Below are 22,965 nucleotides of genomic sequence, written 5' to 3'. Positions count from 1 at the left end.
ATAAATCAAAGAATAGCTTCGGGGATGATATTAAGTGTGTGGTTTTCTAGAAACAGTCATAGTTACCTGTAGTGACTTGGTCTGGGTCTTTTATGTATTCTCCTAGAAACTGCATCAATATGTCCAATGCTGCCAAGCAGTGAGTTAAAGTTGTATTAAACATACCCATTTGGGGAAGCATCGATTTAGCATTAAATGTGGCATTTTGTCTGCTGAAAGTGTATTTCAAATTCGATCAGCATTCTTTTTGCGTTTTCTACTAGACTACTGCCCGTATAATTTTCAAGTTTTTCCAGTTGCGTGGCACTTGTTGCCGTTTTGGTTGCACGCTCGCAGACCCGGATTTGGCGGGGAACTGTGATGTTTGGTTAGAGAGCGTTCGCCTTTCTTTTGTTTGTTGTTTTTTAATGCATTTGTTTTTGTCTTTTTTTTGGCAAATGCAATGCGGAAATGTTAGGCAACCTGACAAATTGATAGAAGTTTGAGTGCCGGCATTTGCTGCTGTTGAAAATGATTTTACGAGTACGCTCTGCCCAAAAGCTGCACTTGTCTGCCATTGCACAACAAACCGTGAACAACGAGCAACAGACAACGAAACAACAACAAACAACTTGTCAAACATCAGGCAAAATTTTAAAGTGCTGGTCTATCCCAAAATCGGACCGCCGGGTAAAAAACAATGAAAGTGCGCCGGGGTCCACTTTTGGCACGCAACGAGCGTAACAACTACTGGCAAACTGACCCAATTCCATTGATATTACAAATTGTTTACTTTTATTGTTTTTGTTAAGCCATCCAATGAAGGCAAAAACTGTTATTTCATAATTGTTTTCGTTTTCGCTTTTGTTTCTGACCCATTTTCATTTGGGCTTTTGCAACAGCCATCGAAACACTTTGCTAAATGCAACGACTTCGAGGAGCCATGATAATTATTATATTATATATACGTGCATCAACATGTCCAATGCTTCCAACCAGTGAGTTAATTATTATACCATATTTACGAGCAAAAGAGCAAAAAATGAAAAACAAACGCGTGTCGCTGACTTATTTATGACTTGGCCATTAGAATTGTTCCTCGAAACGAGTTGTTTACTTTCTAGCTATATTTGCCTGTTGATCAACAACTTAATTTGCAATTAAATATGTTTAACACAACCCAGCAATTTCGCTCAACTTCTTCTGATTTGGTGTGTGGTCGTATTGACGGCTTTGGCATGTCCAATGAGGCAAACATCATAAGCAATTATTGCTTTGGCTTTTTAGTACATTTGCATTGGAAGTGTGCAATGCCAGCGAGCATTCCAGCGAATGATTTGCATATTAATAGATATCGTTTTTTGTGGGTCGTTGTTTTTTTTGGCATGGCGCCAAAAAGTATGCACTGGAAAAAAGGATTTACATATCTGCAAACATAGAGATTCACTTTGACATCACACTTGAACTGATGAAAACAATCCCAACATACATTTTAATTAAAGTGTTACCATTAAAATTACTGGCCATAATTAATAAATCTTAAATCACTCGAATTTATTTTAATATACTATAATAAAATAGAATTATAATATTTATGATTTAATATATTAATAAGCAAATAACAAAGCAAATAATGTCGAATAATGCATTGGAAAAAAAGGTGAAAAATTCAAAGTTCTCGTAACAAGTCTAATTAAGAGTTAACGATAACTAACGTCGTTTCGCGAATTTTGTTAATAAAATATATTTACTCAACAATATGCAATATGTTTACTTTGAGAAAATGAAACAAACAGAAATGAACACTGATGAATGTGTTAAATGGAAAACAAAGACCAATATCTCTTAAATATTGATTTTAAAGCTTTTTGCTGTTGTTCCCAAATGCTTTGTGTGTAACAAAAATAAGCAAGTGTAATTGCTTTTCGTAGAGTGTTACTCACATCTACGTCAGCCAACTAAACACCGCAAATTAGTTACGAAGCATTAAAATGAATAACTTGTTATCATTATTTATTCCTTTTGCTCATTTGTGAATTGTACCTTTTTTGCAGTTAAATATGAGTTCACAAATGCTCTAATGCTAATATATAACTCGAAAATTATTAGTCCTCAGACATTTTCAATATTAAACTATAAAACTCATGCATAACAAGTTTGGTTTGGTTTGGTTTGCTTAGCAGAGATATCTAAATAATAAAAACACATTTCATCGTTCTGGCTGTGTGATATCATCAAAATATATCAGTGAACATTCTATATATTCAGTAGAAGAGCTTTGTTTTTGCATTTGTGCAAAAATGCCATGAACTCTTATTGCCATCAAGTCAACTTGATATTGAAATAAAAAAGCTTGTACAAAATCGAAAGATCTGATCGAACTCAACGTTTATTTGATATTTGACACATTGCAAATTTCAATTAAAATTAATATGCTGAAATTCAAAGTGTATTATAATTTGTATGTATATGAAAATAAATGTTCATGATGAATTGTTAACATGTCAACAATCATTTTATGTCAAGTAATATAAAATAGGAGAGTTAAATAACAACCATATTTGACAAGAACGTTTTCCGACTTTTTAACTGACCCTCAGTATTTATATTGTCAGTATTTATTGTATTGTACCCTTTTATAATTGTACAAACGAATTCAACAGATGATAACCAGGTGTATCATCAAGGCGCAAATAATAAATAAACCAACCACTCAAAACATCTCTTACAAATTTTCCATCCATTAAACTTACAATTATAAGGAGATTCAAAGCACAAATCATGTGAAATAAAATAAAGTATTATAATTTTGATGAGGAAGTCAGTTTTAAATACTATTATTAAGATAGTGCTGCAAAAAAAAACCAATCATTATGTGGATGGCATGATTGAAATCAAAGTTAAATGTTAACTCACTCTTTAAAAAGCGTGATTTTCAGATTTGTTAACGTTACAAACTTGATTTTAATCAGAGGTATGAAAATTCGTCACACGAATTACAATTCGACATTTCCTAGCACTTAAAAGCACTTAAGAAAACAATTTCGAAAACATTCCATTATAATGCCCAACGATGACACAGCGTTATTTAAAACGATCATTAGTAAGAATACAATGAAAAACACAAAAACAAAATGGATTTAAGCTAAAAATAACGATATGCATTTATTTACAATTAGACGCGAGTCGAACTAACCTTAGGCATAATGCTAAGCTAACATATTATTCAGAGACAGACTAGCCACACTTAAATGACTACTTAGGACTTACAGCTAATAGATTCAAGTTGCAAATTGTCACATCAGTCATGCTGCCACACGCTGCTCCATTATGCAAAAGAAAACTGAAGGCCAGTTGAAACATATATAGTACAATAGTTGAGTCTGTTCAGCATAGGGCCCAGTGTGTGTTTATATATAACTAATACTTAAATTACTGTATATATATATATACATATATATATGATCACATTTACAGTCACACGTCTAAACGCGAACCTTGTAGCTGAGCTTCATTAGCTTCTTGGAGCTAATGGGACAACTCGGCCAGAGATTGGCACAGCCCATGGGTCCGCTCAGATTGTCGCCAGTGTGTCGCATTAGCTCGCCCATATGAGCAGCAAAATACCATTTGCTGGGCGGCATATTCATCATCCAGGGCATCGTGGGTGATCTGCAAGAGCCCAAAAAAAATAATAAAAATAAGCACATAAATAAGACGGAAGTTAGCATAATAAAGACAACATCTTTCAGGGTTTTTGGAAATTCACTTTTCTGAAACACCTTGTAGATATAAATCAACTGAATAGAATTGTATATGTTACTACTACAACGACTCAGTGTAGTCAAGTCAGTCAAACAGTTTCTTACGTCGCTGCGCTCACCTTCGACTCAAGTGCGAGGTTACAAAACATTTGAGTTTACTCAGCGAGTCTGTGTTATGTGAGTGAGGTAGGTTATATTTCACTGGAGGCCGATTTCGAATTACGAGCAGACCCGTTTTGATATAGACACCTATATTGCACAACTTGATGCTGGCTGGCATTGTTTGCATTCGATTTGGTTCAGCCTCAAAGCTCTTGTTAAGCTCTCGCATCTCAACACACGTGCAACAAGTTCAATGAACATCCCCAGCAGGCAGCAGAGATCAACAAACAAGTAACAGACAAGCAACAAACGCAAATTAAATGTTTTTAGTAATTGTGGACGGCAGTTAAAAGGGGTCGTGTGCCAACTGTCAAGTTAAAAGTTAAGCAACGCTACACTCAGAAAAAAAAATCGCTATAAACTTCAGTTAGTGGCCCCTAAATAAAAATCGCCCTTTGAAATATATAGTTTTTTAATTTTTTGAAATTTTAAAAAGTATAGAAGCTCTAAATCGACAATCTAATTTTATAATTTTTGAAATATTTTGTAATATTAAGAAAAATATTTCTAAAAAGCTATGCAAACCTAATTTTTGTAAAAAAAATCCATTCAAAATTCAGCACAAATTATTTTGAATTTACTGGATAGGCTTTTGTATTAGACTTTAGCAGTCGTCTGTCTTAAGCCGAGTTTTTTCAAATTAAATTATTATTATTAGCTATGAATTTGTAAGCTATGTAAAATGTTTGTGCACATTTGGCGTCTAAAAATACGAATATTTAATACTAATATAAGTAACAAAAAAACTGGAAATTAGACAGATTTTTGGTAAATTTAAAAAAAATCCACCGTGAAATTTAGAAATCGGAAATGTAGTTTTTCGAAAGCCCCAACCGAGGTACAAAAATTGTAAAAATTTATCTTTTAAATTGGCGTCAAAAGTCTACACTGAATGTATAAACTCTGATCTTTGATCTTTCTGCTCGTTTTGGGGAAAGTCACGACTTGCTTACATACCTTATTAATCTGAGCAGCTCCCTCTCCTTTTCGCTCAGCTGATAGTCCGGCTTGGCGGCCAGTTCGCATAGCATTTTGGGCAGACACGATTCCTTGATCGTATCCGTCAGCTGTGACTTCGTCTTCAGGTTGGCTCCCGTCAAAACACCACCTGGCGCCGGCTTCAGAGCAGCTGCCGCTGAGAACTCATCAAAGTCGTGCTCTAAAAAATTGTGCATAAATTGTAGGTAATTGTTAAAAACAATCATTGTAAAATGCGTTAAATTTTGCATTACATTCCAATTTGGCATTCGAATTTTAGCATTGCGTGTTTTTATACAGCCTAATTTATTTTATTACTGCTTTCTAAGTGCGACAAAAACAAAAACAAAAACAAAAAACTCATGGCTACAATACCAAAATGTAGCAAGAAGAAAATCAAGTTTTGCTTTACCGAAAATTTAATACACATATTACCTACACTTCACCTAACAAGCAGTTTAAATATATTGACTTTATTAAATATTCAGCTGCCTCCTCTAGCCTAATCAGCAAAATACTCCTCTTAATTACTTCAAAATGCCAAGCTTCCCAGTGTATATTAAATTCGACTTCATAATCGAAATATTCCTAATAAATATTATTAGCAATATTGCGCATTTGCTTTTAAATAAGAATTTCTAGTATGCTATAAATATAATCAATAAAAGAAACACATGAAAAATAACCAAAACAAAATATTTAAATATGATGAGTACAACTTTAAAATGCAGATGCAAATCATTTATATGCGTAAAATAAATTCATACGTATATTGAAAATATTTGCATATATTCAGGCCTCATTCAAAGTTGACAAACTACGTAAATATTTTTATATTTTATGTGTTTGTTTTATTTGCAATGACAAAGGCTGGCAAAGTCAAATATTTGCCTGGAGTTTGGTTGCGGATTGTGTGCAACTTTTGTTTTTGCTTAACGTTGCTTTGGTCACACTGATTACTATTCGCCCCTAGCAAGGCCACACCGTGCGTTGAACTTTCGATTTTTATTGTTTTCCAAATGAAAAATATTCTACACAAATATTCGCTTAGTCATTTAGTCGCTGCTTAGTTTAATTAATTATGGTGCTGAATAAATATTAAAAACAAAAATAGATGTCTTAACCAGCTGGCAGTTATTGGCAATTAACAAGAAATCAGAGAAATCACCCAGACCAACTGACGTAGTCAGGCATCCAACGCGGAAAACATTCAAAATTGGTCAAATCCCAGAATCAAAAACAAATGTCTAACCTGTAAACAAAAAACCAACCAAAATAATCGGAGGGATTTTTAATTGATGTGGTGTTTTTAATTTATGACCATATGCATACTTTATTCGATTTTTTTTGTCTCGAGCTAATGACTTGAAACTAAATCTGAAATATTGTGAAAATAACAATAAAATCATATAAAATCGAAAAATATTGGATAATTAAGATTTGTTGACTGGATGTGTTTATCAGAAAGCAATTAAGCGTACTATGACACACTTTATGCTGAAATGCACGTACTCTCAATGGCTTGATTAGCCCTCAAAGTAATGCATTCAAAATCAAATTCAAGCTCTGCATGTTTATCACGCACTGCATTAATCTTGGCCAAGAAACGTGCAGTTAATGCCAATAACTGTTAATGCATTGCTGGCATCTCGAAAGTTGCACCGATGCCTCATTAGTAAGTGCAACCTGTAAAGGAAACACCAAGACTAAATACAATAAAATACTTTTGGCGACAAGGGTTAATCACCATATTATTCAGAAAGTATATTTCTGAAATTTGTACAATGAAGAATTATTATTTTAACTTTTTGTTACTTGTATTATTATTAAACATTCTAAGGCAAACGATAACCAAACTCTAAAGCAAATAAAAGTCGAGCCTGTAAACATCATTACATGTTTCTGAATTTTAGAAAGGATGTTTTCCAAAAATTTGGGTTTGCATTTCTGCTTTTTAAAAATATTTTTATTAATCATAGACAATATTTCTAAAAAAAAAAAAAAAAAAAAAAGGTATAATCGCACATATTAGATCAGATAAGATTATCGATTTAGATTTAGCCTTTCTACATTTTTGATGTGTATTTTCTTAATATTTAGAAATGATTTCTAAGAAATTGAAAAACTTTCAAATTTTTTAAGGCATTTTAGGGTGATTTTTTTCTGAGTGTATTTACAAGGCATTTAGATGGGTGGCATAATCGATATGATGCAAGAGCGCATAACTATATCGAGGGCACTCTCGATTTCCGTTGAACTCGTTTCAAATGAATTAGTTATAAACCGGCGCTTGAATGATTTTACATTTGGGAACCAGTTTCAGCCGGCATATACGTCAAGAATATATCAGAATTTCGTGCGTTTTTATAGCTCTCAAATCGATTCAATAAATAACTCAAAATCAAGTCAAGTTTTCCCACTTTTTCCATTTCCGGTTAACTTCAGATGATCAGCATTACTCTGCAGTTTTTTGAATAGACAATCGGAATTTTACCCAAGATTGGAAAATACTCGTTAGTTCGTTGGGAAAGTCAGAGAGCAACTGTTTCCACAAGTTTCCCACTTGTCGTTGTTGCCAATTTTATTACGTGAAGTTTATTTGCCTGTCATATTTCCACTTTCACCTAGGCAAACAACAAAGATAGAAACCAAATGATAAATCAAGCGAGACCCGACCAGAAATGAGTTGATGTTAATGACCTGGGTAAAATTCCAGTTAGACCTTTTAGTTGCAACTTTAAGTTAAATACCATCTCAAGCCGTTTTTATATGCATTTATTGCGACTTTGCCACAAAAGCATAAAATTATCAATTACCATATTATCAATTGTGTACTCTTGGCAATTAATTCAACCTTTGCCGTGGCGTAGATTCTCTTTGATTCTCTCTGTAAAATCAGGTCAAAAGTCTACATATTCATCGGGCTAATCGATTGCATGCAAAAAAACTTGATCTGCACTTTGTCTTTCGACGAATTTCATTAGGTTTTTTTTATTTCTATTTGTCATTGAGGTTGCCTCTGATTGCTGTATTGGCATGCATTGCATAATCAAACACACGAATCGGAATACAAAAAAAGAGGCAAATAAAATTTACGGCTCTTATATCACTTTCCCATATGAGAGACCATTAAATATGCATATTGGAAAGTGGATACAAATATGCTTTCAGCTCTTTTATTATACGATAGCTTCAAATATTTTTTGAGCACGCTTTTTTGTCCGCCAAAATGTTGAATAATTTTTTGTATTTTTTTTTTTTTCTTTGGTATAAAGAAACGCAACAAAAGTTTGTAAAAAAAAATTGGGAAACAAAAGGTTTAGAGCTGAATTTTTGAAAAAAAAAAATACATAAGAACGTGTCTCAGCTATGATATCATATAATGTCATAAGAAAAGACATTCAACTAGCTACTTTACGACTTTTGCAAAGTTAAATGCCAAAAATTCAACACTTGGCTCATTTAATTCGTATGACGAAATGGAAACATTGTGAAAACAATTTTAAACTAGTTGGCCGAAAGCCATATTAATAAGAGCACTCGAAATAAGTCAATTCCGGATAACCGGTACAGCAATTTTTTTTATTTCTTACACGTGCTGTCAGCATTTTACAGAGCATTTTTTATCGACTGATCACGAAAGCTCCATTTGTGAATCGAAATCGAAACTGACCTTGATACGACCAAACAAAGCGCCACTTATACAAATACCAAAATAAAGCAAAATCAACAACAGAGCTGAATTTATGAAGCAAGCCCCAAAAAAAAGACAGCTATTTTGCAATGCGATGCGCAAAGTGTGTAAAATTTAGCAAAAAAAAAAAAAAAGAAAAAACCCAAAAATATATACAGTTTCGAAAAATATAATAGCACCGCTTTCACAAGAAATGTTTTGAAACTTTTCATTTTCTAAGCTTGTGATATTTAGGAACTTAAGGAACTTATGACAAATACTGAGAATGAAAAAAAATTTATTCACTGTTTTCAACTTATTTAAATTTAATTAAAATTACATAATTAAAGGTTGAGAATTGAGGAACGAAGAAAACAAAACCAAAAACAAATTAGATATACATAACCACATTTTAAAAACTTGCAAAAGCTAATGCATTGCTTTTTAATTCGTAAGAGAAAATGGCATAGTGGTGCTATTATTTTTTCCTCAACTGTATATATAAAAAGTGTAGTTTTAAAACCTACATTTTGAAGAAAAAAATCGACTCGCTTACAAAATTCGAAATGCAACGCAAATTGGAATGATTGGAATTGAAACTCACCTTCGCCTAAGTCGATTTCGGCATTCTTCTGCTGAAACTTGCCAGCTGCTGCTGCTGGTCCAGTTGGTGGACCAGCCCCGGCCCGCACCCGCACACCTCCCACCTCATCGTGGTGATCGGATTTGACGCCCCTCACACTATAGCCGCCATAGCCGAAGAGATCGCCGACGAGCAGCACCGAAAACACTCCGAAGATCATTAGACGGCAACGCCAAGCAGTGTCCATGATGGCCATATTGTAATTTTTGCTCTTCTTCTTTGTCTCTTTAAATTTTTTTCTTGTAACTGTCGATTTTTAGCACCGTCTTACAGCACAGTATTGACACTTTTTGCGGCAAGCACAAATAAAAATGAAAGTTGGAAAAACGAAAGTGAAGATTTGCGTTTTTTTTTTCTTGTTTTTTATTTTTCAAATTAAACGCTAGTTGTTTACGTTTGTTGTGGCAACGGTGCCAATTAAATTTGGCATTCAAGCGCACACAGCAAGTTAGTAGTAAAAATGTAACTGTAAATCCGCAGCATACACGCGACGAGTCTGTCCAAATAGAGCGAGCGATCGATCGACGCGTCCAACTTGGCGGCGAATTTCAAGTGAACTGAAACAACAGCAACTCAGCCAAGCTCAGCTTCGGCTCAGACAAGCAAACCAAACAACAGCTGACAGTTAGGAGAGAGAGAGAGAGCGCTCAAGCGATCAAGAGAGTGAGAGCGAGAGCGAGACTAGAGAGAGAGAGAGAGATTACTTACCTGTTGTTAACGACTGTTGCTTACTTTTAGCGCTCAGTGTTGGGTTAATTAGCAGCTGTTCATCAAAACAAACCAAAATAACACGGCGTTTAATTTTGGAATTGTGCTTACATTTTATGCATATAATTCGTGTGGGTACGTTTCATATGTGAATGCGTATGTGTGTGTGTGTATGTGTGTATATGGGACGGAAACAAAATTAGTGTTTTCGAGTTCGATTACCTTTTCCAGGCGAATGGCCGCTGCGCTGATATTGGTAAAGTGCAGGCTGGGCCACAAGTCCATCTGTACAGTGGAGCAATGCCAACGAATTTATATAGACTGATAGATGAGCTGGGATGCATTAATAATAATTAACTTAAAACGTATTTATTGCACTTATGTTAACACTGAAAATGATTAAGAATTAGCTATAAACTAGTCAAAGATATTAATTTTCATTTATTAATTAATTAATGGTACTTATTTTCACTCAAAATCAAAATATACAAAAAGTAAAAAATTTATTAAATTATATTAAAAATAAAAATATGTATGTAAGCTGAAGGATATTGGAAAAGAATGCGTGATACGAGCATGCATTTTGTCACGTAGGCACACAAATCTTTTTCTCGGGTCTTTTTGGGTCTTTGGGCAGCTGGAAATTGATCGCCTATCAACAGGTAAAAATTTATTGAGCGACAGCCGCTCAAAGATTTATTCTTGAACTCGTTCATTACCTGAGCGATTACAAAAAAAAACCAGTCTGACCCTGTCCGACAGACAGACGGAGTGGTTAAGTGACGGCAATTGCAAAACATGTGCAGAACGAGAATCCAAGTTAAGGAGCGGACAAACGGACAGACGATATAAACGCCTTTCAATGCAACGGAACGTGACTTGTCTCTGTGCGCAGCCGAAAAAGTTCAATTAAAGGTAATAACAACAAAAAAACAGCGACAGAGTAAACAAATTGCAGTCAAATTGTGAGTGGCAAACTGCAATTGCGAATGGCAAATTACACTTCGCAACTGAATTGGCCCGCATTTTAAACTTCAATTGCATCAAAACGAATAAATAGATAACTAACGACACACTCAGACAAAAAATCACCATAAAAAAATAAAGGTTTTCCTGTTTTTAGAAAAAGTCTCTAAATATTAGGAAAACAAATTCCACAATTTAGACAGGCTTACCCTAATCGACCATCCAAAAAACAACTTTATTTCAATATTTTCCATTATTAGAAAAAATTCTTTCTAAAAATCAAAAAAACAACTAATGAAATTTGGTGGCTCCGCTTTTATATTGGAATTCAGCTGTCGTCTGCCTTACACAAGTTAAATTATATTAATTTATAAACTATATAAAATTCTAATGATTAAAAATAATATAATTAATAATATAATATAATATAATAATATAATTAATTCTTCAATGCACACTCATATAGAAAACCACACATTGGAAATTAGAAATATATTTTCTAAATTTAAAAAAATCCACCCTTAAATTTAGAAATGGAGACCCAGATTATTTGAAAGCCACATAAAGTTTAGAAATTACTATTTGAAAAATAGGGCGAACCACCATTCGCGCCAAATGTATGGCGATTTACTAAAATTTAGGCCATGTTTTTCATGAGTGTGGGTAACTGGGCAGTTGTATAAATGCAAACTGGAAACTGCAACAGATTTCCAGCAGTTCATTTGCCTGCCGCCGACGTCCTTCAATTCAAACCCGTACTCCCATAACACAGCTATGCCCTGACCAAACTCAGTTAACTAAAAAAAAAAACTGAACAGAGAGACACCTTTAAGCTTGTTGTGCTGTCAGCTCGAAAAAAAGTAAAATTAAAAAAACAAAATAACAATTTTCGCGTCGAAGGTTAACGGCAAAGTCGTCGACGCTAAAATGAAGAAAGATAAAAAAGACTTCATTGCTGTCTGTGCAGCGATGCGTGAGTTTAAAAAGTATCGTTTAAAATTATTATTTTTTCTTTAAAAAGCACGAACCTCCGGTGTGTATTAAGCTAATTGAGATTTGTGGCATGTCTTGTGATTACTTAACCGGTAGTGTTAGCATTTTCGGCCCAAAGCTGTTATTATCACATAGTTTAGATATGGCTAAATGCAAAACTCGTCTGCCAAAATCAATAGCAATTAGGGGTAATCAAAATTATATTATCATTTATTTTATATGCTTATGTACTGTTTCTATTAATTTGAAATTTAAATAATAATTATTTAATTATTAATTATTCTTATATATATATATATTACTTTTTAATTTATTTATAAAAATATAAAAGCATAACCATAAAATATAATATCATGTACTCTTTAAAATATTTTAAGTATTATTATATTTATTTATTTACATTTTATTTAAATTATATGCTTGCGTTGTTTTATACTCTGATATCGAAGATATCATATTGATTTATGCAATGTCCGTCATGCTGTCTGTCCGTCCATATGAATGCAACGCATGCAACTTTTTTCAACACCCTTAGAAATAGAGACTTGAAACATATACAGGTCTGTGTCAAATTGAGTGATAATCGATAAAATCGATAATCGTAGATCGATAAGGCCACATATCTCCCACAATTTTCAGGCTACAGTAACAAAATTTGCTTGGTAGATGATTGGTGATCTCCTTCAGATGGCTTCAATGGCTATATCTTCGGCAGTTTTTGAGTCAGATCCGAAAAATGTGGCAGGTATATTACTGGTAACCTTTAATAATCGATAAAACATTATTATGGCTACGCCCATTCCTGCTCCCAAAAACGATAAAAGCCTATATGTCCCGCAATTTGAGAGCTGGAATTACCAAACTTCGAAGGAAGATTACTAAGAACCTTCTCTATAGTTTTTACGGCCGTGCCCACTCCTGCCCGAAAAATTCCCAAAAGCTCCTATATCCCGTAATTTAAGAGCTACAATTACTAAAGAAGAAAGGTTACTGGAAACTCTATCAAAACTTTTTATTTTGTAAATTAAACTGTGCGAACTTAGACATAAATAAATATATTTTGTACATAAATGTAAGTAGATGCGCATTGAGTTATCATAAGACATATAATTTAATAAATACACAATTTATTGCACTCACGTCTTGAGTAATTTTTCAAATCAATTGTTGGACGTGAGAGGGTAAAACACAAGTACAATACAAGTGTTGTGTCTGGTTTCAGACAAGCCCGAAATTAATTCCAATCATTTTTATCTGTTGCTACATATACTTTGATAAATGCGTACAGCTTTTTTCTATCCACTTTTTTTGATGGTGCACTTTAAGTTGTTTTTCTAAATAGTTTTGCGAATTTAATAAGGTGAACACACGACAGACCTTAAGATCTTTAAGACCCTAATTTAAATGCCTTACACGATGACGTCAATTAAATTACATTCTGCAATAAATACACAAACGCAAAATTGCTACCCACACCTGTATGCGAAGTAAGCAGGAAACGGAAGCGCTGCCTGCCGGCTTATTTTGGCTTCACCAACACCTAAACGAACAACGAACCAATCCCCAAGCCCCAAACCCTTTAGTAGCTGAAGACCCTGGGGCGCCTACTTACATGCTGTTAATTTATGCTAAACGCATCGCGTCTTTGCATTTAATTGTGAAATTACATTTTATGCGATTAATGTTGACACAAGACGCGATTAGATGCCAACCTTGTGGTCGTCTCTCTTGCAGCTCTAATTGCTGTGTTTGGAATTCTAAATAAACCAATAAGGAATACCTAAAAAAAAACTGCAAGCATTCTACTTAAGCTCATGAAAATGTTGAAATAATCTTTAATATTTTTTTGCAATTTTTTAAAAACAAACATAAAAAACCCATTTTAAAATAGTTGGAGAATAAAATATATTTTTGTCTTGACAAATTTCGTATTTCTGATATTTTGAATTACCGTCATTTATTCAAGTTTATACCTGTCTCTTTTAACTAACGCATTTGGCGAATTATCGCTGTTATAATGTAAAATCTTGGGCACAAGCACCCCACAAGTCTTGCATAAACAATAATTAAATGTAGCCAAATTTAATTTGACGCACATGGGCAAAGCTCAAAGTGACAGCTGGGCGGGGTCAGAATACACAGATAGAAATGCTTGCATAATTATACGATGACTGTGACTGTGTCTGTGCTTGTTATACGTATAAATGCATATGTATAAGTATCTGTGTGTGGCTCTCCTGATAATGTGCAGTTTAATTACGGAGATATACATGCTGACAGACAACAATAATAACAAGAAAGCAATGCCAACTGTCAAACACCGAAAGATAAATACCTTTGTTTTTAATAAAAGTAAAGTAAAATTTAGATATATAATTACACAAATTAAAAATCAAACTCCACAGCTGACTGAACGACGCTGCAAATCTCCCCTGAATCGGAATTACTATATATAAAAGAAAATAAGCAGCGAAAACATATTTCAAATACATAATTAAAGTTTTCGGATATGTAATAATTTTTCACACATTTTTTAAAAATCAATCGAAAATTCAAATTAAAATACATTAATTAACTTTTGGAAAATTTAATAATCGACAATACAAATTCTATGAATTAATTGCAAATTCATGATAGAGCACTAAATTTAATTTTATTTTCATTCAACGAGTGTGATAGCCAAGCTGATATGCCCAAAGATAGGTACATATATTGGACATTGTTATAGGCAGGTCGACAATTTTGCATAAATTCAAATTAGTTTACACCGGTTTTCTACCTTGCTCGCTCCCTCCTTCTCCCCCTCTCTGTCAACCTCTATGTGTGCATCTCTGTCTATCGTCTTGTCATTCTCTCGCATCACTTTTAATTTTGAATGTGAGACAATGTGCCTTGGTCTCAGGTCCTGTCATGTGCATATCTGTATCTACATCTGATATTATGTGTGTGAGTGTGTTTGGGTATTTGTGTACGCTGTTTATTGTCATCCATTAGATAATGGAATTTATGCCAAACATTTGTTGGACCTCGGTCGTCTTTGCGATTAGTCCGTTTCAGTTGCGTATAACCAAAATTATCGAGTTAAAGCCCTAAAATAGAGGCATCATTTAATACGAAATGTATTCAACGTAAGTCTGCAGCTGAGCAGATCCTTGATGTGCTGATGCTGCTTGATGTTAATTACCATTTTGAGCAACTGTCATCCAATTCATTTAGACTTTTCAACATTTGCATATCAATGAAGCCGCAACAAGAGCAGCGTGAAACAAAATTGGCATGCAGGACTATGTATTTACACTAATTAACACAAAAGTTACAGAGCACAAATAAATATGAATAATTGTAATTAATGCGCTTGTATGAATAGTATAATATCATCGTATCATTTATTACAGTTCTGCTCCTGCTTGTATGCTGAAATTATTATTTGCCGGTCATTAATACTACATACATTTCCTCTCAGTCAACGTTCGACAGCCACTTGTTTCAATTCAATAAAATAAAATGCAGACAGCCTACACTTTTCCATTGTGAATGAAGAGCACTGCAATTCTTTTTTTCAAAGTTTTTTCTTTTTAATGAAAAGAGCAAACAAATGGCGTTAACTAGTATGAGTTCAATTAAAATAATTATGACAAAATAAAATGTTCTCTTCTTAATAAATTGAAAATCTGACCAAACGATTTATTCAGTGAAAATTCAACAAACTATTTAATAATTTACGTTTTTATAGTCACCTAAGTTAGCTTAAACCCTATTAACCTAGATAAAGACTATAATATGCACACATTCCTGACGGCAGTAAAACAACGAAAAAAAATTAAAATAAATTAATGTATGAAATTATGTACTTTAGGCAAAAAACAAATCATGTTTATTCAAAACTGCATTTTACTATAGCTATGCAGTTTAATTTGTTTACCAGAATTTTATATAAGCATAAGCACACTTAACAATTTAAACAAGTATGAAAAACAGATTGAGGAATACTCTAATAACAGTTTCTTGATTTAAAACATTGAAAGATAATATCTGTATTCCCTGTTTGATAACTTAAATCCAAAATTATTTGAGCTATAGAATTTCCTTAGTTTCGGCGAAGGAGTTGCACTACTCTAGTTATATGACCTTGGTACAAAAGGATAATATACGCATTTCCTATTTTTAGAGGAGCGGGTGGGAGGCTTCCAAATGAAATCCAGCTTACAAATTGTGGGAGATTTTTATATATTTTTTAATTAATTTTTAAAAGCACTATATTCTTCCACGTTCAGCAACAGAATATAAGAACGGTATGAAATATGTTCAAAAAATTATATACTTATGTACATAAACGATAACATAAAAAATCTAAAATTGTATCCCACAAAAAGCTTAGGAAATCTGTAAGCGGCTTTCTTTGAGGATTGCGCAGCAGAGAAACAAATATATTCAAATGTATTCACCGGGTTGGTCAAATTCAAAAGTAAATTCCCGTATCTTCGAGGGCTGTTGTTTTTAGCACTGGAAGAAAATATGCATGAGTGGGCTTATAAAGCATTTGTTTAGCACCAATCATACCATTTGGAAAGTACATTCAACCTTGAAAAATGTTAACATCAATTTTGAATGCTCAAAATGGAAATTCCGGAATTTGCCATATGAAGTATTACTATATAAGCAGTATTAGAACCGGTATCAAATTTTATAAATGTCATAATTCGAAAAATAAACTCTTCTGTACATATATGGGCAAGAAAACAAATATATTCTACAGAGAAACCATCGACTCAAAGACACTCTTACTCTTTGGAAATCTTATGTGGAATATCAATTTATATTATAAAAGTATTTATGGTATTTGATGAAGCCGCATTTACTATCCTTTCAAACAATGGAACCAAAAGCATTTAAGCATTTCTATAGTGTATAAGAAGAGGGTATAAAAACAAATACCTTTACAACATTATTCAATATTTGCCAAAATTGACAACAATTGACAATGTTTATTTGATCAGTATACAAACAGAAAACAATTAGATGACATCAAATACTGTGGACACATTCGCCAAAAATTGAATTTAAATGAAGTTTGTTTGGAATAATTGAGAAACTTGTTTTAGTTGATCGAGTGTATCTCAAATCGGTTGTATACAATAATAAATTACTGCGTTTTTAACGGCTTCTGGGTGGTTTCGAATATGGCGAATTATTTGATTTTTTTTTGTGAATTAAGTGATCTGTTTGTCAATCTCACTCACTTCGGGCAATTTATTTGTATTCAAAGCGCGCGACAAACCATCAAATAGATAATTTCGCCATAACAATATTGAACTTTTCGTACGAATAATATATCTATATTATATTTATTCACCGAGTGGAATTCTGTCTAAGCACTTTGTTGTCTATTCACAATGAAAATACACTTTCAATGTGGATATCACTACTGATGTCACCATTATAATTTAAACTATGAATTTATTTTGTTTTCAAATATTACATCTTTAAATGTAAACCAATTTATTACAATTTCTACCAGCCAGGAGAATACTAATAAATTATGTAAAGCCCTCCCACGCCAAAGTTGATTAAAAATATTCTTAGTCTGCTAATTTGTAAATATTACCTAACTTGTAGGGCATCCCACATGTGACCATAACAAATGCCCAAGCATTCCAAATACGTATATAGTATTTGTTTACATATGATCATTTCGCTTTCGGAGAACTAAAACAAAAGATCGTCAAGAAATCCAGACTGGGTACTTAAACGCTTGCGGGCTAGCAAAAAGACTCACTTCTCTTTGGGACTGTTCGGGATGTTGACTAATCGAGCACTTTGAATATATATTCAAACGCCCTGCAGTTCATTAGTGTTACAAGTTACACAATTACAGAGACTTTTATATATATATATATACGATAATATACTTTTTGCTCCTCTTATGGCAATTAGTGAAGAACTTGTGCATCTAAGATTGTGTTTAAATTTGCAAATGCTGCGTTAATTTCGACCAGTTGAGTGTAAGAACTCAAAGAGTTATGGTGCTTTTAATATTAATCTGGTTTTTGTTGATCGCATTGATCACGTATCTGTCGTGTGTGTATCAGTATCAGGCGCGTATCAATCGATTGACCAGCAAATGGCCAGAGCCACCTTTTCTGCCCATCATTGGGCATTTGCACATATTGGCAAAGATTGTGGGTCCCAGGCCATTCAAGCGGGCCGCTGATCTGATCAATTGTCATCTGGAGGAACATCGTGCAAAGATTTGGCTGGGCACCAAGCTCTATGTGTTGGATTGCAATCCGAAGGATATTCAGGCGCTGTGTAGTGCCCAACAATTGCTGCAGAAGACATCGGATTATCGCATTTTCCGGAACTGGTTGTGCGAGGGCATCTTCACCAGCGACGTGGATAAATGGATACATCGCAGAAAGATGATTACACCGGCATTTGGCTACGGCATGATCAAGCAGTATGTTCAAGTATATGAGAGACAGGCTCGCATCTTGGTCTCCAGGCTGTCCAAGCTGGCTGGCACCAATCAGCCCGTGGATTTCCTTCAATACATCAGGTGCTATACGCTGGACACGATTTGCGAGGCGGCCTTGGGTGCGAATGTAAATTCGCAGTCGGGTCAAAAGTCGGAATATTTTGATGCAGTCAGAAAGTGAGTTGACATATATATACATATATGTACCCTAAGAGCTTAAAACATCGATCAGAAAATCACATTTTATTCATATACCTTGGAATATGAATTTAAATTTGATAGGTATTATAGAATTGTGCCAACATATATATTTAACAAAAGGAAGCATCTCCAAGCCATCAAGTGTATATATTCAACCATACATACATATATAGAGACACATCAGTCTGTCAGCTCAACTATATGTTATTTGTGTGCTAACTTCCTCCGATAAATTCAAATCGATCACATATATTGATTCTCAGATCTGCCCAAAGCAGATGGCTTAAAAAACCCGTGTGTTTGTTTATGTGTATGCACATAAGATAGGCTTAGGATTGAGTTGACTCCTATTTCCTTTGAGATTTGTGTTTTTGGTTTGAATTTCATTATTTAGCGTTGCTCAACACTGCATTTGTGTTTATGTGTACATACAATTTGTCTTTGCACTGTCTTGACCTACCTCAATTGATTTAGTCAACAAATTGCCAAACATGTTTTTCGTACTGTTTTAAATTTGTGCAAATATTATATAATAATTAATTCGATTAGTATGTATTGAATATTCACAGTCCACGCAACATTTCAACACAGAATTTTAGATATATATAAATGTTATATTTCTGAGAAGTTTATAATCTATACTGCTTTGGAAACATTCAGGAAAATTCAATTTTGCATTATAATATGGAATATTTTACATGAAGCCTACCCAGTATTTTTTGTTTGTGTTTTCAAAGAATTAGTATCAAAGAATCTTATTTATATTTTTGTTTTATTTATTTTATATTTTTAAAACACATATTTTTTATTAGTCTATAATGAAATGAAATTAAAAAACAGCAGAGCTGAATATTTTAGTTCAAGTTTAGTTTTAGTTTCGTTTTTTTTTTTTTGATAACCATAGCCAAACCCGAGTCTTTTTCCAACGCACATTCTTAAAAATAAGGCAAGCTGACTCTCCAATTTTTCTCCGAGTGTATGAGCGAATCTATACTAAACTATATTTACCACAGAGTTATGCTCATATTCGACAACCGGCTGAAGAATCTGCTGTACCGCATCCCATTCATTTATCCGTTTACCCCGTTGGCGGCGCGTGAGAGGAAACTCATCAAAATACTGCACGGCTTCACAGAGGGCATTATCGCTGGCCGTGTGGAGCAGCTCAACTCCGACATAGCCAACCGCAACTGTGCATCAACTGAAGATGCCGAGGTGAACCAACGGCAGACGCTTAGTTTTCTGGACACACTGCTGCTGGCAAGGACGCCCGATGGTCAGCCGCTGACGGTGAAGGACATCCGCGAGGAAGTGGACACCATTATCTTTGGTGGCTTCGATCTGACAGCAGCCACGCTCAAGTTTTTCATGTACAACATGACCCTAAATATGGCAAGCCAGCAGCTGTGCCGCGAGGAAATCTGGCGTATTTGTGGCAAGGATTCGGCTGCACCCATAACCATGGAGCAGTTACGGGATCTCGAATATCTCGAAATGTGCATTAAGGAGACAATGCGCCTGTACCCCTCTGCGCCCATTTTAGCCAGACGTGCCACTGCCAACTGTACAATCAGTAAGTAAAGCCATTTGCTCTAATGATGTATACCCTCATACAAATAATCGCCCTACATTTTAGTAAGTCGACATATTTTTAGCGACAATTGGAAAGCAAATTTCTAAAATTTGAGGTTGAGGATTTCCAAAAACTAGGGGTTGCATTTCTAATTTCAGCATGAATTTTTCTAAGATTTAAATAGAAATACATCTAATTTCCAGGATAGCTTTTTGGTACTTATAATTATTATTATTAAACATTAGTACTAGCAATTTACATAGTTTATATATTCAAATAATTTCATTTGAAAAACACTAGACGACAGCTCAACTCTTATAAGCCTAGCCAGTAAATTTCATTATTTGTTTCTGAATTTTAGAATGAAGATTTCTAAAAATTGGAGTTTGCTTTTTTAACTTTATGTAAATAATAGAAAATATTTGTAATAAATAGAAAAATAGCATTCCTAATTTGTAGAAATTTTTTATTCCTAATAGTCAGAAATTATTTTTAGGATATAGAATAACATTATATTTTTAGGGAGATTTTCATTTTAGAACGAATATAAAAATTGTAGGCGATATTTTCCTGAGAGTATTTAAACATTGTGATTATTTTTTGCAGATGACTTCTTTATACCCAAGGGCTGCGATGTGATCATCTCACCCATGTACATTGGGCGGTGCAAGGACTATTTTCCGGACCCGCTAAACTTTAAGCCGGAACGCTGGGCGCGTGATGCCGAGCCAAAGATAGAAGCCTCCACCCACATACCCTTCATGACTGGGGCTCGGAGTTGTGTGGGACAGCGTTATGCCATGGTCATGATGAAAATGGTGATGGCCCACTTAATGAGAAACTTTTACTTCGAGCCCATCGGCGAGCGACAGGAAAAGGCACAGCTAATTTATGTTATGACTTTGCATACCAAAAATACCTACTACTGCAAGATTCGAGCTGTTGACTAAGACAGCTGTAGGGAAACTAATAAATTCTTGTCCTTCTTAGAGGATAGCTTGCAACACGAAATGCTTCAAGAAGTGCTTGAAGCCTTGCCCAGCAGACCAGCTCATACTGATTAAGGGATGCATCTCCTTCAGCCATCGAACCTTTTGTTGAGCCCTTATCAATTCGCTTCGCTTGGCTCTATTCAAATATTTGTTGTATAGCATACACCGCGGCGCACAAATTACGCATTACATTTCCGTTTTTAATGACGGCTGCGACGAGGTCGTATATAAAAAAATAAAAAGCATGAAATAAGAGTTGTCCGTTACAATGTCGCAGCTTAAATACCCTAACCGGCATCTAATATTTAATAGAGATTGTTATTAAGCGCTCAGTTTTTAAAGAGGAGCTCTAACATACAGCAGATCATTTTTTTACATTTTGGCAAAATGTATAATGAGCTGGTTACCTTAAGATATTAATGTTTTTCCGACTTCCGCTAGTTCAATCCGGTAATACGGCAATACTAAACAAACAAGCAATTAAGCAAAAGACATAATAAAATAAAAAAGTGTATATAAACTAAAGTATGTAATTTGTTTACAAAATATAACATTTCTTTTTGAAATTTGAAGTTTTTATGAGAGAGAGAGAGCGAGAGAGCGAGAGAGAGAGAGCGATGACGAATTTTATGATCAAACAAATATTTTAATCAATAACTCACATTATTAAATCTCATTTTATATTCAATAATCACTAGCAGTTAAAATCCCGTAAAATGTCTCAGTAATCAGTATTTTTATAAATATTCACGATTTAGTTTGCCTAAAAGTTCACTCTGCCCAGAAACTAATAGTCTGGTCGTTGCTTAAGTCACTAATCCAAAAAATATATGTACATATATATTAAATATATTATTTCGTAATACATTTACTGACGAAATGACAGAACCCTTGGCAAGGGTATTAAAAAAAACGTTCAGTTCAATTGGGAAATTTTTCTGGCTTTTTATTCGAGGAACGCGCGTTCGTCTAGAAAATAATTTGCTTTTTTTGCCCCGATTTTTATTGTGCGCGCGCTGCGGAAAATCAACAAACATTTCCTGGCAATGCTGTGTGTAATAAATAAAAATACATAAAGCAGCGTCAAGCCAGCCCGTCTCTCCGTCCGTCCGTCACCCAGTCATCGCCACATATCCTCCCGTCATATTCCGGTGCAAATTATGGCCGTTGCCTGCTTATTATTACGACGTCAACGTCGACGTCGTCGACGGCATCGCATATCGTAGCCGGGCGCATAAAATGCAATTTATTTAAATAAAAATCAAGTTTAATTTGCAGTGTCGTAAATTTGAGTTCGTCCGCATTGAATTTCACGCTTTTGTTAACAAGCGCATAAAAGTTTTCGCTTCTGCCAACTGATAGCACGGAATGCCAAAGGGGTGAGGGGTAACCCCTCAGGAGGGGGTTAACTGAGAGCACTGAACTCGCCTTTTTTTGTCCACGAGACAGTTGATGGGAATGAGTACAATCATCTAAGCTCAATGAAGATTTTTGTGATTCTGCAAGGGAACAAACTATACCTATACACATAATTTATATAGCACATATTTTGGGAAGTCCTGACGAAGGCTTAATTATGTATTTGGAAGGAACAATCATTGATATTTTAAATATATATAAATATTTAAATATATAAAATATATATTTATAAATATAAATTAACTATATTTAAATATAAACATATTGATTTTAAATATAAACATATATATATAAACTAATGTTAATAATAATATTAATATAAATTACAATCATAATATTTAAAAAAAATATATATATAAATACAAATAATAATAATTATGCTAATAATCTAATAATAAAAAAAAAAAAAATAATATAATGATGGCCACTATTTATATCT

At 34.0% G+C, this 22,965-nt stretch overlaps 2 protein-coding genes across 2 annotated transcripts; one reads left to right on the top strand and one right to left on the bottom strand.

The window, feature by feature from the left end:
• Positions 1–3,114: 3,114 nt before the first annotated feature.
• On the bottom strand, positions 3,115–9,736 carry LOC6558033. Its single transcript, XM_001985501.3, has 3 exons — positions 9,161–9,736; positions 4,863–5,064; positions 3,115–3,651 (listed from the first exon to the last, which is right to left on the bottom strand). The coding sequence occupies exons 1-3, from the start codon at positions 9,393–9,395 to the stop codon at positions 3,465–3,467; spliced, it is 624 nt and encodes a 207-aa protein (XP_001985537.1). The 5' UTR covers positions 9,396–9,736; the 3' UTR covers positions 3,115–3,464.
• An 8,150-nt stretch (positions 9,737–17,886) lies between these two features.
• Positions 17,887–21,464, top strand: LOC6558152 (probable cytochrome P450 312a1). The gene is made up of 3 exons (XM_001985502.2): positions 17,887–18,518; positions 19,556–20,115; positions 20,722–21,464. The coding sequence occupies exons 1-3, from the start codon at positions 17,887–17,889 to the stop codon at positions 21,063–21,065; spliced, it is 1,536 nt and encodes a 511-aa protein (XP_001985538.1). The 3' UTR covers positions 21,066–21,464.
• Positions 21,465–22,965: the final 1,501 nt, after the last annotated feature.

The sequence above is a fragment of the Drosophila grimshawi genome, unplaced genomic scaffold (assembly GCF_018153295.1).
Source record: "Drosophila grimshawi isolate 15287-2541.00 unplaced genomic scaffold, ASM1815329v1 contig_44, whole genome shotgun sequence".
NCBI lineage: Eukaryota > Metazoa > Arthropoda > Insecta > Diptera > Drosophilidae > Drosophila > Drosophila grimshawi.
This window is presented reverse-complemented; position numbering and strand designations above follow the sequence as displayed.